This window comes from Camelus dromedarius, chromosome 15 (genome assembly GCF_036321535.1).
Source record: "Camelus dromedarius isolate mCamDro1 chromosome 15, mCamDro1.pat, whole genome shotgun sequence".
Taxonomy (NCBI): Eukaryota; Metazoa; Chordata; class Mammalia; order Artiodactyla; family Camelidae; genus Camelus; species Camelus dromedarius.
The window spans coordinates 58,138,770-58,156,699 of record NC_087450.1 but is presented as its reverse complement, the minus strand read 5'-3'; the positions used below and the strand labels follow the sequence as shown (position 1 = coordinate 58,156,699).

General features: G+C 35.2%; 1 protein-coding gene across 1 annotated transcript in view; it reads right to left on the bottom strand.

The window, feature by feature from the left end:
- Nucleotides 1-3,141: 3,141 nt before the first annotated feature.
- The window catches only part of YWHAQ (tyrosine 3-monooxygenase/tryptophan 5-monooxygenase activation protein theta), a 32,789-nt gene continuing 18,000 nt past the window's right edge, over nt 3,142-17,930 (bottom strand). Inside the window, exons 3-6 of the mRNA XM_031466547.2 lie at nt 9,076-9,199; nt 6,810-6,973; nt 6,073-6,168; nt 3,142-4,219 (exon numbers count right to left, since the gene is read on the bottom strand). Coding sequence (XP_031322407.1) covers nt 4,160-4,219; nt 6,073-6,168; nt 6,810-6,973; nt 9,076-9,199 — 444 coding nt within the window. The 3' untranslated portion in view covers nt 3,142-4,159. The remainder of the gene's footprint in view (nt 4,220-6,072; nt 6,169-6,809; nt 6,974-9,075; nt 9,200-17,930) is intronic.

Sequence of the window (17,930 nt, the reverse complement as noted above, 5' to 3'; positions counted from 1 at the left end):
TACTCAGCTATGAGACCCAAGTCCTAGGACATGTCATTAGCTTCCTCACTTACAAATCAGGAGAAAAATTTACCTCAAAAATTTTATGAAAGTGAGTTGTATTTGTGAAAATGCTTAAAAACAGGACCTGTGAAGACGGGTAAGTCAGGCCCCCAGTGTGCTGGCCCAAGATCACGTGTAGATACCAGAGGGACACTTGGGCTAGGACCCTGGCCAGTGGTCTTTCCACCACGTTGAAGCATTGAACGTATGATTAATATTGACGACACAAGGGCCTTCAGAGTGAAGCACACAAAATGAAGAACGTATTTGAACCATAAAGCTGACAAACGCTTGATAATGAAAATTCGGTCCTTACTTCTGAAGATTAGTAGAGAGCTTACACCTTCTTACAAAACTACTAGAGAAGTATAAATTAAAGCCTTCATTTTCTAAATCTGAGGCAAGAAGAAATAATTTTCATTGAAAATGCTTTTCAATTTAGCCAGTAGAGAATTACTGAGAATTTGGAGTTTTCATCTAGTTTTCCAAGTTTCCGGCCAAACTCCAGCCTGAGGGAAATGTCAGTTGATGTTTTTGGACTTACTTCCATAACCATGCGTTAAGTCCAGCACATCCTAATATTCCTTGAACTGCTTTTGAGGTTTTCCTCAAGGGCAAAACTGACAGATTAAGAGGTTAAGTCTAGGAAGAGTAAACAAACCAACCCTCCAAATATGATAGAAAAATAGAAGATAAATAATTCTACTTATCTGCCATAGTAAAGAAGCTGAAGCACCCACCCGCAGCTGGCAATAGTGGCACAGAAATGAATTTGGTATGGCAGCTAATTTCAAACTACAGGTCTGCCACTTAACACACTTCGGACAAATAACTTCATTTTTTTTCTAATCAGGTGTCCTATCAGTCAAGAGGAAACGTGCTTAGCAGGGCAGTTGGGAAGATCAAATATGAATGTGTGTGCACGTGACCAGGCACCAGCATGAATTCAGTCAATGCTGGTTCCCTGTAACTAAAACACAAGGGCCAGACCATTTACGGACACGCTCAAGGTGTTTTATAACTGAAGATGGATGAGTCGCCAGCTTTTCCCCAGGGTATTATTACCTACTCCCTTTAAAGCATAAAGTCTGAAGGCAACTGTAAATGAAACGTGACTAAGCAGTCAACAGCAAGTGTGCTGCAAACTGGACTTCATGATGGTCTGATTCACGCCAAGTACTACAGGTTCCCTAAGCATCAGATGAATGGATCAAAAAACATTATTCTGGCAGGCGGTTTATCCTGGTACTCAGCTGCACTGTCCTCAAAATTCAGTCATGATATCTATGATATACATACATGGTAACTCTCCTCTTGCAAAGTTGATCACATACAATTTATAAGAGGAAGGATGATAGATAAATGGCAGAATAAAACATAATTGCCTTAATCAGTTTAAAGTCCTCCCAGTCACAAAGAATGAAGTTGTTTTAGAATGTATCAAATGACAGTTATTTATAATCAGTCCAAATAAAATCAGGCTTATAATTTAACAAAAACTGTCACGTTTGTGCCTAACATAGGCCCTCAAATATTGTTGAATGTTTGGCTCAATTCCATTAAAAATAAAATTCTGTCCATTTAAATATCAGTGACTAGAATTCATGATCTTCTCGAAGTATTTTACTCTTCTATTAGAATTTTTATACTTTATATGGGCATCCTAGTGTTTTTCTTGAGTTTTAAATAACAAGTCTCTACTGATAAATATTTATAGACATGAGTGTATTCTACCAATCCCGTCCAAAAAATGTACTGCACTTTCCCAATCTAAGATCAAATAACCATAGCTGAATGTACTTTATGTTGGAAGAGAAATCCCTAATATTTCTATTTCGGATAATCAGTGTTAGAATACAACCCCTCCCCCAAATTAAGTTATTAAAGCCTAAATGACATTTTAGAGGGAAAACTGCCAATTAAAAAGTTCCAAGTACAAAATAGGTATAAAATTTAGAATTTCTGAACTATCTTGGAAAGTAATTATAAAAATTAGAAAGCTCAAGCCTGGCTTTAAACCCTCTCTTCACCCTGAAATTTTATTTACTCACCCCTTCCCCCTGAGGAAAGATGTCCTCTCCTACTGAGCTCTTAGCGGTGTTCCATAAATATCCTCACATCTAGTGCAAGGAGCCCCCCGACCCCCGCCCCCAGTCAGATGGTCAAAAGGCGATACCACAGGCTGGGCCCATTTTTAAAGATGCTGACTTCTCCTAAAGCAAGGAGATAATTTGGGACAAATCTGCTCTTTAAGAAGGCTACTTTGCTAACTCACCAAGTGGTGTAGTGACTCAGTACTAAAAACTTTATTGCTAAGATGTGATTTTTTTCCTCCTAATTCACAATGTTCTTCCTATGTTTACTGAAATTTTTATCTAAAAAGCAGTTATCTCACTGATTTAGATTTTTGGGGACCAAAGTCCTATTAACCTTGTTTAAATGGATATTTCCCCAAACCCCTTTAAGTTCTCTGTCTTTTCATTTTCTCTAAGAAAAACCAAGTGCAAATGAAACCTTATCTCACAGTCACATTTTAGGAGAAAAAGGATAATCCTATACAGATTAACTTTTCAGATTTTCTACTTCAAAATAAATACTCAGGTCAATACTTAAGACAGGCTAGCGTAATAGCCATTGTGGTATTATGAAACCAAAATTATTTGAAACTCATCAATGGTACAACTGTTGACAAAGAGAATTATTTGAAAACTAAACAAGGTATCTTGAACCCTGACATTCTACCTGAATATACATAGAAGTGTAATTCTAATGCCAAAGCACTCACAATCACATAATTTTAACTTTCCTAGTTTTAAAAAGTCTACTTTATTCCATATAACAGGTAACTAGTATCATTTACCTCTGGAGAAGAGATGGTCCACAAAACTGATCTACTTGGTCAAACACTAACTTTTAAGAAACACAGTCCAATTTTATACATGTCCAGGCATCCCTAGACAGGTGTATCACAATGCAGGAAAATGGGCACCACTGCTCTATTTTACATGAGATAAAAGGGAAGCAGCAATAAGTTTCAGAAAGTAGTAAATTCGCCTGTTTCTTAAAATGAGTATACAATGGTTACAAAGCCATAGTAAATGGTTTATAAAATGTAATTTTATTTTATGTTACTCTGCTGTTACATTGGGCATAACATTTTCACAAGGCTTTTTTTTGGGACTACAGTCAATGATTAGCAACATACAATAGTGGTCCAACTCTCTAAATAACAATCACTAGACAAAACTGGACACCCTCTCCCATGTGCACAAATCTGCATGGAAAAGTACTAACGTTTTAGACTTGGACTTGTGTACTTTAATTTATTTCCCCTTTCTAGTGTATTAAGAAATGACATGCACTTTAATTTGCCAAAAGCAATGCTTGTATTCTGGCAGCAACATGCTACTTCTATTACACAGTAAAGTGAATACCAGAACTACAAAGGCAGGAGGTGTAAGTGAATTTTTATTGGGAAGGGAAGTTGTCAACTTAAACAGCAGCAAATGAAGAGTGATTAAGGAAACTCCCTGTTGTCACAGATACACAGGACCTCCATCATGTATGATACAGGAGGCATTTTAATTTGTGACCCTCAGCCCAGAAATGTCAAATGCTTTTCCATTCAATCTAATACTTCTGGATTCCTACCAAAAAGGAATACATTAAGAGCATGGAATAGTTGCTTATTGAAAGGAAATCCCCAAAGAGTAAGGGAGGGAATGTAGAAATCAAGATGTAGAACACTCTTTAAATTGTAATTAACTACATTTTCATATCTTCACAGTAATACAAAACACAGTCACTTGCAGAACTGGTTCAGATTACTTAAATACCAGATACATTTTTAGTCCTCTACATAAGTGTTTGGAAGTTACTTATGTTTATATGAAATGAAGCTATTAATACTTTTCTACAGCAGTAACTGCACACCAGGAAGGCCAAGACAAACACAAATCAAGGAATGGAGTTTTCCCAAAGCTGCAGTGTGAAAAGACTATAAACAGTTGATTCCATACACATGAACGGGCTTCTCTGCTATAGGAAATCCAAATGGAGTAAGGAATGGAGATGAGTAAAAGGCTTCTCGAGCGGAAGGACGACACCCTGTACGCACTCAGTTTTCTGCCCCTTCTGCGGCATCACATTCTTCTCCTGCACTGTCTGATGTCCATAACTAGGAGAAAAAAAAATATTAAGTTACTCTTTCTAGATTAGACAGTTATTTCAAGTCCTATTATTATATCAAAATGTAATTCTGAGCAATAAATTATTCAAACAACAGAGATTATGATTAAGACTAGAAGTTACATTTCTCAAAATCCCAAATACCCTCAACTTCTCCCAAAGTGTATCCTTGTAGACCTCTCACTGTGCATTTACAAAATGACAGACACATACACTATCTGGGTACGTTTTTAAAACTTACTCTTTATTTTAAAAGTATTATCTCAGACAAAAACATTCATCCTTAGAATTTAATGCTCTCTCCGTTCCCAACAGCCCAAAGCTCTTCTTAAAAAGCATCACTGAAATATAATTTATGAGATTAATAAGGCTAAAATAATTGGGGTGGGAGGAGGGACCATGGTCATAGTAACTGTTTCCAAGTATGTGAAGGGCTATCATACAGAAAAAGAAGCAGGCTTACTTTGTACATGGTAAAGAGTTAAATAGGAGCAGATGATGTTAAATTATAGGGGAGGAAGTAGCATGTGTGCATGAAGGTACGTAGAAAGGGTTCTTGAATTAGGTAGGATGTTATAAAACAAAACTGATCTCCAAGGATCTCTCTGATTTTAGGATGAAACAATGAAGTGCAGAAGGGAAGAGTCAACATCTATTGACTATATACAACAGCTCACAAAATGGATTTCTATTAGACCAACCACAACTGGCAATTTTGGAAAAGCTAAAATCTTACTTAATCTTTAAGATACTAAAATAAAAACAAACAAACAAAATATATCCCTGAAGAACTGTCCCCTTAAGAGAGAAAACAAAACAAAACTGGTTAAGATAGCTCCACAGGGGCAAGGGTATATAGCTCAAGTGGTAGAGCGCATGCTCAGCAAGCACGGAAAAGGACCCCAGGTTGTCCCCGGTACCTCCTCTGAGCAGAAATCAGTGAAGAAACCTAATTACCTCCCCTTCAGAAAAGATAGTTCCACAGTGTATCCCGGAAGAGGTGTAACCACTCAGTTTGTTTTTCTTCCATAGAAGCTGTTTATGCTGACCATTTTTCTACTGTTACCTCACAACTAGGAATTTCTAATGGCTGGGAATGAAGTGCCTTCATTTGCCTTCCCTGTTCAGCAAGGTTGAACAGATATGGTGCTAATATTAAAAAAATTTTTCTTTAGCGTTTCCTGCCCACCCCTCCCACCAATGGAGGCACTGGGGATAGAACCCTGGCCCTCGTGCATGCCGAGCACATGCTCTACCACTGAGCTATACCCTCCATCTCTGAATTTTTTTTTAATCCAACAAAAGATAAAGTGTCAAACTGGGTGAGCCAGGGAAACTACATTTATATTAAAGGGTGTTTTTCTTTCTTCTACATTTTGCCTAAGATTCTGACATATCAAGTTTACTTGAACCTACAAAAGAAGCTAAGTAAAGCTCAACCAGTATCTTTTTTCTCCATTACTTTTTCCTCCATTGTTTGCCTACACAAGAGGTAGCGAGAAAAAAGAAAAAATAAAGTAAATTCTCTATATTAAGGTTATTTATCAATATCTTCATTCTAAGTGAAATAGTCAATGATGGTTAATATTACAAGTTCCTACAATCTTAGTACTTTCGTAAGGTCTGATAAAATGCCCATTCAACTTGAAAATCTGCCTACAAAAGAAGAGTTGTCCTATACAAAATACTAACAACTATCTAATATTTTTATGTATCTACATATTCATTTTCTAAGAGCAAGTGTAGCTCTAATATAACTGCCCCCAGAAGACAGGAAGCCTGAATAAAATATAAATGCTTTTGTCCCTGAAAAAAAGAAAATTAAAAGAATGAAAAACTCACTGTTAGGTTGTCTCTAAGCAACTGCATGATGAGGGTGCTGTCTTTGTATGAGTCTTCATTCAGTGTATCAAGTTCTGCAATGGCCTCATCAAAAGCCTGACAAATATTAATATTCATGGTAAGTAAACATTTACATCAACATAAACTAGTTACTCTACAATCACAAATCATTTTTATAAAGCAGATGAACATCCACTTTACGTTCTATTCTCCATTAAAAACAAGTCATTGAAATCATTCCCTCAGATCAGTTGAAGAACTTTTGGGTAGGACTTGAAACTTACAAACCTCCACAGACGTAATCAGTAAATAAGTATTTCTTAGTTCTTTCACAGGACACATGCAGCCCAGTACCTATACCTAAGATGTTTCTTACAAATAAGAATTAGTATTTGCAAAATCCCCACTGAACACTCCGATTCTGAAACACTGTGATGAGCGCGGAGCTTCTAGTGACCAAACCTGGTAGCATTACCTTCCAGTCCTTCACACGTCTTCCAGGCTTTCTTGATTACTATGACCAATATGCTCTTTAGATAGACATTCTGTTTATAACTATAGTTGGGAGAGTAAGGTCTTGAGAGTGTCGGAGGTAGTCGCAATGGTAAGGAAAAGGAGAAGATACCAAAATAAATGTAGTCAAAATCATCCCTGGATATCCGAGTAAAATGTCTACTAATTAACACACCTGCTAGCTCAAATAACCTAAAGAGGGTATTTTGGGACACACATCTTACCGTTTTAGCCAGCGTGCAGGCAAGTTCTGGGTTATTAAGGATCTCATAGTAAAATACAGAAAAGTTAAGAGCCAGCCCCAGACGGATTGGGTGTGTAGGTTGCATCTCTTTCTTGCTTATATCAAAAGCTTCTTGGTAAGCTCCTTGGGAATTATCTATCGTTTCTGTAAAGAGAAAAAAATGAAATAAAAAAACCATGATAATGAAAACATCCATCTAGTATACAGTAATACCTTTAACATATGCTACTAGCTCAGCAGGAAGATTTTTCTCTGTGGCCTTCTTTTAAAACCACAGCAGCAGAGGGGAGGGTACAGCTCAGTGGCAGAATGCGTACTTAGCATGCACGAACTTCTATTTAAATAAATAAATAAACTGGACCCCTCCTTGCCAAAAGAAAAAAAACAAAAACAAAAAAACCACATCATAGTAGCAAACCAAAAACATTATCTTGTACTAGGTATTAAAAAACTAGTTTATAATATTGCTTGCTTATTATCACCTTAATAAAAAAACATGAGATAGAATATTATTATTTTTCCATCTCTGAGGCTAAAACATCATCTTCTTTCATGCCTTTTAATTTTATCACCTGAAAACGCAGCAATTAAAAATACTTTGATATTTATCAATAATATCTCAAAAAAGCTGGAAAAATTAGCTGTAATATTCCACAATAATAGAAATATATTTTACAAAAATTACCACCAAAATCTCTATTTTTGTGATTTATCTGTAGACGCAATATTGATTCTCAGGTATCAAGATGTTTATGTGAAAGGAAATATAAACATGCCAATAAATAGATCAAAATCTGCTCTGACCACAGAGTTTGATTACTCCCAATAAAAATGTCACCTTCCTAGGAAAAAAATGTTCAGGAAGTATTACCAACACTAATCTGATTATATCATGTTTTGAAAAGGGTTGGTTTTCTGAAGGAGCCCATTGGAGCCATGACAGCTTTATAAAGATTGACCTAACAGAAATTAAGTTATCCTTTTATAGGCTAAATATGTGCATTTTCCTTCCTCTGAAATGGCACATGCACTGATCTAAACACAGCTAGTACAGCCTCACATACTAGGGAGCTCTTGCTGTCTGGCTCATCAGGAAGAACCACAAGGAGCGCAGTACAGTGTCTCAGCTTCTAGGCTGTAAATACACACTATTTACAAATCCCAGACTACTGGAGTACTCTAGGTAGAGGACTAAAAACTGCCAAGGAGCCAGAAAGGGTTAGATCAGGTTAAAGCTGAGGCTCTGCTCCTATCTCCCAAACATATACCTCCTTTGACTTGATGCCATTTAAATGTTCAGTTCTATGCAAGTAATAGTCATGTTTAATTTTGCTTATCTTTAGCAACAGAAATTATACACTAATAACACAGTAAGTTTAGTATACAGATTTTATTATAACAAGGTACAAAAGTTTTTTCTTAATGTCTTCAATTATAGTGATTTTGGGGTGGTAAAACTGTCTCTCTTTAGTAACACTTTGTGGAGCAGGAGACCACAGTAACTAACTGTGGGGGTATGCCCTTCTGGATGGGGTAAAATTAAGAACAAAATAATAAACTTATTTTTAAGAAATGAGTTAGGTGATACTTCTACCTAGAACATGTTTAATAAATTTAGTAGCAGGCACATACATAAAATAATAATAATTAAAAAACTATAGTATACTCAGCTACCAATACTTTAAGAGACCGAGTTTACTGCTAATAAATTTACTTAGACTTTTTTACAATCAAGTTAGGCAATTCAGCTACTCTTTCCCCCATATTTGTGTCTTCTATGATAAATTATATGCCAGCAATAATACTGTCATCTCACCTCTCCTCCTCAGTCATCTGGTTATATGTAGTCAATGTTATTATGATCCTTCAAAACAGGTAGCAGTTAATAAATTATGTCAAACAGAAAAACATCCTGTTTCTACAGTCTATGTATAATTTCCAGTTATGTTAAGTTTCAAGATACAAGACACTCAAAACCATGTGACATAACAGAATCACATAAAGCATATGTGAAGAACTCTGGGGCTAAAAATATGGTGAACAAAATTCTAAAATCTAAAAGATTAAGCCTGTTTTTAATAATATCTTAACAGGTTACAATCAGAGAGTTCCTGAGTTTAACTTTTCAAAAAGGGCATATAATATAAATTCATGACTGATTCATTTTTGAGGACATAAGGTAACATTATGAACCGATCCTTCCTTCTTTTTATATTTTAGCTTTACCCATAAACCAGTACACTTACGTTTCCGATCATCACCACAAGCAACTTCAGCAAGGTACCGGAAGTAATCTCCCTTCATTTTCAGATAGAAGACCTTGCTCTCTGGATTAGTTGCATTGGCTATTAAATACTTATCCAACAATTCCTGAAAGAAATAAGATAAAACATTACACACTAATGAAAATAACTACCACATTAAGTCCACACCATACCACCCTGGACCAGAAGCATGGGCCAGAGCACAAGATCAGGTGGTTGCCATTAGTTGAATGCTTTGGCTCATAGCAAGTCATAGTTTCTAATGGTAAAGCTAGATTACATCAAACACTAATTAGAAAGATGTTCACCCATTCATCCATTCAGGCAAGCATTTCCTGATACTTGCTAGGTGCCAGGCACTGTATTTGATCAGAGGGGATATAAAGATATAAAGGTCCTTGCCCTCAGAGAGCTCACAGTCTAGTAAGAAAAGAGGTAAGTATACCATTAACAGTACACAAGACATTAAGATATAAGTGAATAAGGGGCTATGGAAGCACAGGGAGGGAATGTCTGGCTCTGCTGGAGATGGCCACTGGTTAAGACAGGTTCCCCTGGGAAAGGGCTATCTGTCAAGAAGTAATAGAAGGAATGCAGCAGTTAGAAAATGAGGATGTGTAATCATTTTAGGGAGGGGTAACAAAATGTTTAAGACATCAAGTATGAAGAATAGTATAATCACAGTACAAGTCATCATAGTCCAGAGTGGGGCTATTCAATGTCCTCTGCAGACCAGTGCCCATCGAAAACAAGGCTGAGTTAAGGATTGAGAGCAAGCGCTCTACTAAATGTTATTTTTTTTAATTGGGTTAGTATTTAAATATGTCTTTTATCCTTCATTTCATACAAAGAAATGTCTCCTTGATCCAATAAGCTATTACCTCTTAAACTGAGGTATTTGTACAAGGTGTGCCCAAGAGAATTAAAATGTCACAAAAGACAAATATAACAGATATCCTGTTGGACTATCAATTTTACTTGATGCTAAGTAATTTAAAAATCCTTTTGTAATAAAAATTATGGAGTAGAATAAAATTCTCATAGAAACATAGAACACCTACGCCACATAGGTTTGTTTAGAGAATAAAATCAATAAATGATACTGAAGAAGTTAAGGATAGTTTAGAAAATATAGTTTTAACTCAAGAACTTTCCTATTTATCTGAATAAAAATAGACTAAGCAAAATGCAATGATTATATGCATATTACTTTAAAGGAAATAAACAAAAACATTTTAAATCTTAAATTTAATGAAAAATGTTTAGGTTAAAAAAATATGTATTTTAAAAGGGTCTGAAGCTCAGGGGGGAAGTTAAACTTAGTATTACAGTAATATTACCTAACGAAGCCCCAGAAATTTACACATTATAAAGGTGGCAAGTATTAAAAGTGTGGCTTAAATCTGCGAAGTTGCTGGGCTAAGAACGAAGCAACAGATGGGCCACATCCCAACACTAAAGACAACTGGATACAAATGCTGCTTCTGTACCACCACACTCTTTTAAGTGTGAAAAGAATCGATCACGTTCTAAGAATTTCTCCTGCTCAATTATCACCAAATCAATTTTAGTAGTCATTTATTAAAATGAACCTGAGAAAAATTCTTTCCCCGAATCTTACAAAATCATATTACTTTAACCTTTTTCTCTAATACCATTTTTAAATATCACGGATGACTTTCAACTTAAAAACTATTTTTACTGAACACCTGAAATTTGGGGGGTTTTCAGAGGAAAGGGAGCAATGGTGAGAGAATCAGAAAAAAAGTTCATTACCTTTTAAATCTCAAACTGACTCTGTCATCTCTATTTAAAAAAAAAATTTAAACAAGAGTACATTCTGAGAAGCAGTATCAAATAATGCAAACACAGTGTTTATACTGTGGGACCCACTACCTCTGCTTGTATCCAAACTAAGGAACTATAATGTAAAATGAAGTGTCCCTCACTTTTCTTTTTCTCCCAAGTGAGTCAGTCAGTTAAGATGAAATTCCAGAGAATCTCCAAAATGGTGCCAGCTCTGGTGAAGATGGTATTTACAGTCACACACAAAAAAGCTACTTGGAACATTTAAGATCTAGTACTTTAGGATTAAAGGTGGCAGAAATGTGGGAGCAGAGGCAGAGAAAAGTGTGACTTAGAATGAGGACGTGGGGTGAGGAGAGAAAAGCGATTCTAGCTCTAATCCCTCCTAAGTCACCTGTGCCGGGTGTGGGCGGCTCGCGAGGACTGCCTGACCGGCACACTGGCCTTCCAAGGATCGGGAAAGCTGCTCAACAGCTTCTGTGTCAGGGACTACAAAGCTGCTTATACGCTAACTGTAAACTTTCCCCTTCTAAAATTATTAACTTTGATTACTAGTTTCATATAGCCATTACGTACGATTTACAGTGTTGGCTTTTATAAAGTGACTTGTGCAATACTTCCATCCTGGAGTTTCAGCCAGGTATCATGGTTCTTTGTCAGATGCCACTAGCTCTCTGTGAAGGAAACAACAGGTACAGAATAACTCTGTCTTTCCACATGTTATCAGTAGTAGCCATGTATATTTTAGCCCAATGAAAAGACAATGGATTCTGCTAACATGTCTTACCAAAATGATCATGGCTGTTATCAGGTATCAGTTATTAATTATTAATACCAGATAGAATAAAGGCTACAATACTTAAGGTATATAGCCTAGGTGTACAATTTTTTTTGTAAAAAACATTTTTTTCATTATAAAAAAGACTCAATACAGATCAGAGAGAAAAAAACAAAATGATAAATGGCTCCCTTGAGTAAGAAAATTTTTCCAGGTAAGGTCATAGGTAAGAAGTCAGGAGAGAGGAAGAGAATCAATTTTTAACATTTATGTAGTTACAAGTTCTTCCACTAATTTCTCCTGCACATTATTCCTGTCAATTAAGCAGGAAATGCCCATTGTAACACTTCAACTAGCAAATTTTATAATCCTGGGAGGACAGGAGAGCTAAGACTGGGGCTCCCTCCAGCATTGAGTATTTTATTTGATTGTGAGGCAGAATGCAAGTAGTACATTCCTTTTTGAGAATCTGAGAGATCTGTGAAGAAGTCGGTGTTCTCACTACTCAAAATTACAAGATGGACTAGTGACAGGACATTCCAGACCGAAGAAACTCAAATACAAGCAAAGCTGGGGGAAAAAATTAAGTTATTTATACAGGTTACTTTAGGAGATGCTAAAGGACCTTAGAATAAGCTTAATTTCAGAAAAATGGGATGGGAATAACAAAAAAGAGGATTATATCATAAAAGCTGTAAAGAACTATCTATACAAGAAATGAAATTGTCCAGAAATAGCAATGATGCAAATTTAATATAGTGACTATTCCTCCTCAACTCCACATCTTAAAGAATAGGCTAAGAATAACAAAACTTCAATACAAATTCTATCTCTAGGACTGAATTATTTTTGCATACAATAATCATACCATCACTTCAACAGTTTTTCCAAAACAATTCATTTGGCTTCAGTGGTAACAGTCTATGGCATTTAACAAACTAATATTTTTATCTTAAATTCGTTTATAAGTGATTTCTGTTTTAAAGACAAAATAAGCTGCTCTTGTTACTCATTATATAGCTTATTCTTTATATACTAAATTGACTTTTTGGAGAGAGCAGGTAACGGATAAAGAACCTTAAAATACAAACAAAATAATCAACAGCAAACAAAAAATGTTCTAAGGATTTTCAATTTTCTATCAGCTTACTGAAATTCATTAAATAAAACACTATTAATTTGTTCAATCTTTAACTTTAGGGCACATGTATTAGTCACTATCTGTATATTTTTATCGGTTTAATCAGCATGTTACTATAACTATGAAAGATTAAACCATTCATTCATCAAATATTCAAACGTTCAATATATGCCAGGCCCCATTCTAACAACTCTGTATTTATTATCTACATATAAATAATCATTATGATAATTTTACAGAAGCATAAAATCACATTGGAATCAAGAAACTTTGACAAAGTAATAAAATTAATTAAATGAGGGAGAATCTAAAACTAAAGCCAGTACTTCTAAGTACTATCCTATAAAATAAGGGTTAATACATCATGAAATGGAGCATATCTAAAAGATAAGGCTTTGGTCTTAAGTTACATATTTAATTAGAAAAATAAACAAAAGAACATAGTATATACAGGGCAACAAATTATTCAACAAATGGAACATTTAGCTAGTGGTAAGAGCTAAATTTTTCTAACATTCCCAACTTCAAATAATACATATTATACAAAGAACCACTGATATAACACGTAAGAAGAAAAAAGCCTCTAGACAGTAAGTGTCCCTTATAGGCTGCCACTCCAAGAGACTGAAATCAAAGTAAAATTCAGCACTCAAGGAAGGACTCATTTGACGGAGAAATACAAAGCTTCACAGATAAACAAAAAACTAAAAGAAACCACCAAACCAACTTTACAACACATGTTAAAAGAACTTCTCTACTCATCAAACCATAAGAAAAGAGAACAAAAAGAAAAAAGAGAAAAAAAAAGACCTACAAAAGATTGCTCTGGCAATTCTGGGCCTTTTATGGGTCCATCTACATTATGGAACTGTTTGTTCTAGTTCTGTGAAAAATGTCATGAGTGTTTTGACAGGGGTTGCACTGGATCTGTAGGTTGGTTTGGGTAGTATGGCCATTTTGATAATGTTGATTCTTCCAATCTGAGAGCACAAGTTATCTTTCCATTTCTTTGTATCATCTTCAATTTCCTTCACCAATGTTTTACAGTATTCAGAGTACAGATAACCTCCTTGGTTAAGCTTATTTCTAGGTATTTTGTTGTTTTTGATGCAATGGAAATGTTTATTTCAGTTACAAAATTCTGGTTTTTGAAATGAAAAAAAAAAAGTGAATGAAGGGCTGCAAATGGCAAAATATCTTTCTTTTCTGTGGGTGAGTTGTATTCCATTACATATATATGGTACATCTTCTTTATCCATTCACCTATTGATGTGCACTTAGGATGCTTCCATATCTTGGCAATTACAAATAATGTTGCTGTTAATAGCGGAGTGCATGCACTTTTTTGAATTAATGTTTTTGTTTTTCTTGGATATGTGCCCAGGAGTGGAACAGCTGGGCCATATGGTAGTCCTATTTTTAGGTTGTTGAGAAACCTCCATATTTGTTTTCCACAGTGGCTGCATCAATTTACATTCCCACCAACAGTGTACAAGGGTTCCCTTTTCTCCACATCCTTGCCAACATTTGTTATTTGTGTTCTTTTTGATGATGGCCATTCTGACAGGTGTGAGATGATATCTCATTGTGATGTGGATTTGCATTTCCCTGACACTGGTGATGTTGAGCAAGTTTTCATGTTCCTGTTGGCCACCTGTATTTCCTCTTTTGGAAAAATGTCTGTTCAGTTCTTCGGCCCATATTTTAAGTGGGTTGGTTGGTTGTTTGCTTTTTAACTGAAGTACAGTTGATTCACAATGTGGTATTAGTTTCTGGTGTACAAGTATGGATGGACTTGGAGGGCATTATGGTAAGTGAAATAAGTCAGACAGAGAAAGACAAGTACTGTAAGATATCACTTACATATGGAATCTAAAAAAATATAACAAACTAGTGAATATAACAGAAAAGAAACAGACTCATAGATGTAGAGAAGGAACTAGTGGTTACCAGTGGGGAGAGGAAAGGCAGAAGGGCAAACGGAGGTGGAGGATTGAGATGTACAAACTATCCAGGTAAAAATAAGCTACAAGAATGTATTGTACAACATGGGGAATATAGTCAATATTTTGTAATAACTATAAATGAAATATAACCTTTAAAAATTTGTGAATCACTATGTTGTACATGTAACATATAATATTGTACATCAACTATACTTCAATTAAAAAAATATTGTAAAATATACAAGTAAATTTTAAAAATTATAAAAAAAAGAAAGAAATCATATTTCATCCAGAAAGTTATACACACCTAACCACCCTGATTTGGGGTGGGCTGAGAGGACCATTTAGAGGCTGCATGTGCTAAGTTGGAATTACAGGATGGGTCCAAGGGAGAGGAAGAGAAGGGACAGGGTTACTTTGGGTTATTTCAAAATGTATGACTTTAGAAATCAGAGTATCATTTGTAAAATGATTTTGTTATTAGCTCTATGATCTTGTGGCACATCACAGCTTCTCAAATCTCTGTATGAAACTATATAACAAGAGTATTACAATCTTAAAAGCTGTCTACTTTCAGAAATTACCATTCAATTGTATCAGCTAGGGTTAAATGGATTTGTTGCCTTAACGAAGGAGGCAATGAATCACCTATGTATGACATGATCCAAACTCATCATTCAGCACCTCATCAATTCACCTATGGAAATACTGTATATCATTAATAAAGTAAATGCCTTGAACAGTTAACTGCCTTGTATTATTTTACAGTGTTAATGATTTAAAACTGTTAAGTTTTAGAATCCAAGAATGGTGAATTCTGAACCCCTGCTCTGGTGCCCACTTAAAATAAACTAAGGAATGAAGTAAAATTTTTCATAGAGATAGAGGCCAATGACGAATGACTGATCTCACAGGCTGTGTGATTTAGCTGACATCACATGGCATATGAGATCAGTCAGAGCTCAAACACAAAGCCTATTCCGATCCTTACTTCCTTTCATTCTCAAGGCTAAAACCTTGCACTTCAGCCAATACCAAATTCCAAACCTCTACTGGCAACCAAACAAAAATTTTAACAGTGAAGTGTGTTGAAGGAGTGGTGACCTTATGTCCTAGTTTGCCCAGGACAGTCCCAGTGTAAGCCTACTGTCCCAGTATAATTACTAATGCTACCTCTTTCATTCTTAGAAGTATCACATTTTGGAAGATACATACTCATCCTGCAGGTAAGGCATTAATCATAGATCATAATATTATTTCAATACTTAAAAATAAGGAATTAAAGTTATTGCGTTACCACTTAATGTCCATTTAGAAGGTGCTAAAACTTTTAGGCATGCACTAACTAAAGGTGATGCCACATGTTACTAAGAGCAATTTTTGATTTTTTTAAAATAAGAGGTCACCTGTGTGTCAAATGAACAGGTATTATTAATTCAGATGACTAGTTGTAAATATTAACCTTATTAATGCCAAAACAGAAATCAAAGCACCTTTTGTAACTAACAATACTGAACTTTTAGAGCTTTTCCTTTTTTAATATCTTTTCTGCCCCTCCTCCCCTATTCAATTGTCCTATAATAACCCCTTTCATAACTAATATTTTGTCTGCTTAACTCTCCTAAAATGAAATTAATAGGTATTAATACATCTACACACAATTTTCAAATGTACATTAATGCCCTAATTAAGATATAAAAGAGAAATAAAACAAATTTGTAGTAAAACAGTGTGTATTTCTATAAGTAAATGTTTACATCTAATGCACAAAACATAATGTAATCAAATGTTTGCCTCTAAGAATCATCATGAATGCAAGAACCTTCAAATAGACTTGCACAGTCTCTTGAAATATCATGAACGGCCTGACCAGCCGAGTTACAAAAAAAAAAAGGCACAATCTTTTCTTGGTTTTTAAATGGTAGTTGCATTCCTGATTAATTCTGTATGCATTAAAATCATGAAAAAAAAAAAACTTTGCGTTTAAACATAAAACAAAATTAGGTTTTGGCCTCAGATAATGGTAAATTTTCTACCTAAATGAATAAGCAGCTGGACAATTCATTATACAGGACTGTATGTCTATACATTTAAGGGATGTCTAGTGTCACTGATCTCCATTCACTCAACATTAGCGCTGCCCTCCCCACACTTGTTCAGAAACCCTGGGCAGGTCAAAGGTATATACAAAAGTTCTATGGGAGGAGGGAAAAGGTATAGCTCAAATGGTAGAGTGCATGCTAAGCATGTAGAGGTCCCAGGTTCAATCCCCAGTACCTCCTCTAAAAATTAACATAATTACCCCCATCAAAATAAAATAATGCAATAAACAAAAAGACTTTAAAAAAAAAAAAAGCAAAAGTCCTATGGGAGAGCTAATGAAATGATAAAATATTTCTTAAGGGATAGAGTAATCTGTGTTTTAAAGGGTAAATAAGATTTTACAAACAGGCAGAAAACATGAGAGAAGAAGGCATTCCAAGGCAGAGAGCCCAGGGCACAGGAAAAGGAACTGCACAAATAGAAAGTCACTGAAAACGGTAAAACCTTTTTAAAAGAAAAAGAAGTAAGTAGGAAAAAAATTCCCAAGCCACCAAATGTACATTTTTAAAAAGCACCAAATTTCACAACATTCATCGTGAAGTACATCTGAACCTCAGCGGAACAAGTGCTGGACCAAAACTCTGCTTCCAGAGTCTCCGTCTAGAGCAAGTTCCTTAGTTTAATTTCTTCTATAAAATAATCAAAATATTCTCTAGTGTTAATAATGTATGTTACTTCTAAGATTCTAAATCAAAGAGGCAACCTGTTAAACAGATCAACTTCTAGATAAAAATGTTTAGTATTTTTCATTTACAAAATTCTGTATATGGTATACTGAGCATTTAGCATAGTGCCTACCACACAGTAAGACTCATTATTTGTCAAGTGAACATCAGCATGCTGCAAGGGATGGCAACAGCCACAGAATTTCACACACAGTACTTAAGACAGCAGAGCTTTCCTTGAATTATTTGTTTTTTTTTAATTCCTTATTTTTATCAAAGTAATCATGTACAATAGTTAATTAACCATTACTACAATTTCTTTTTTTAAAAAGTCTCCCCATTCTGTTTTCTCACTGTTTCGCTCCTTCAGCCCATTAACACCAAAGGAGTCTTCTTCC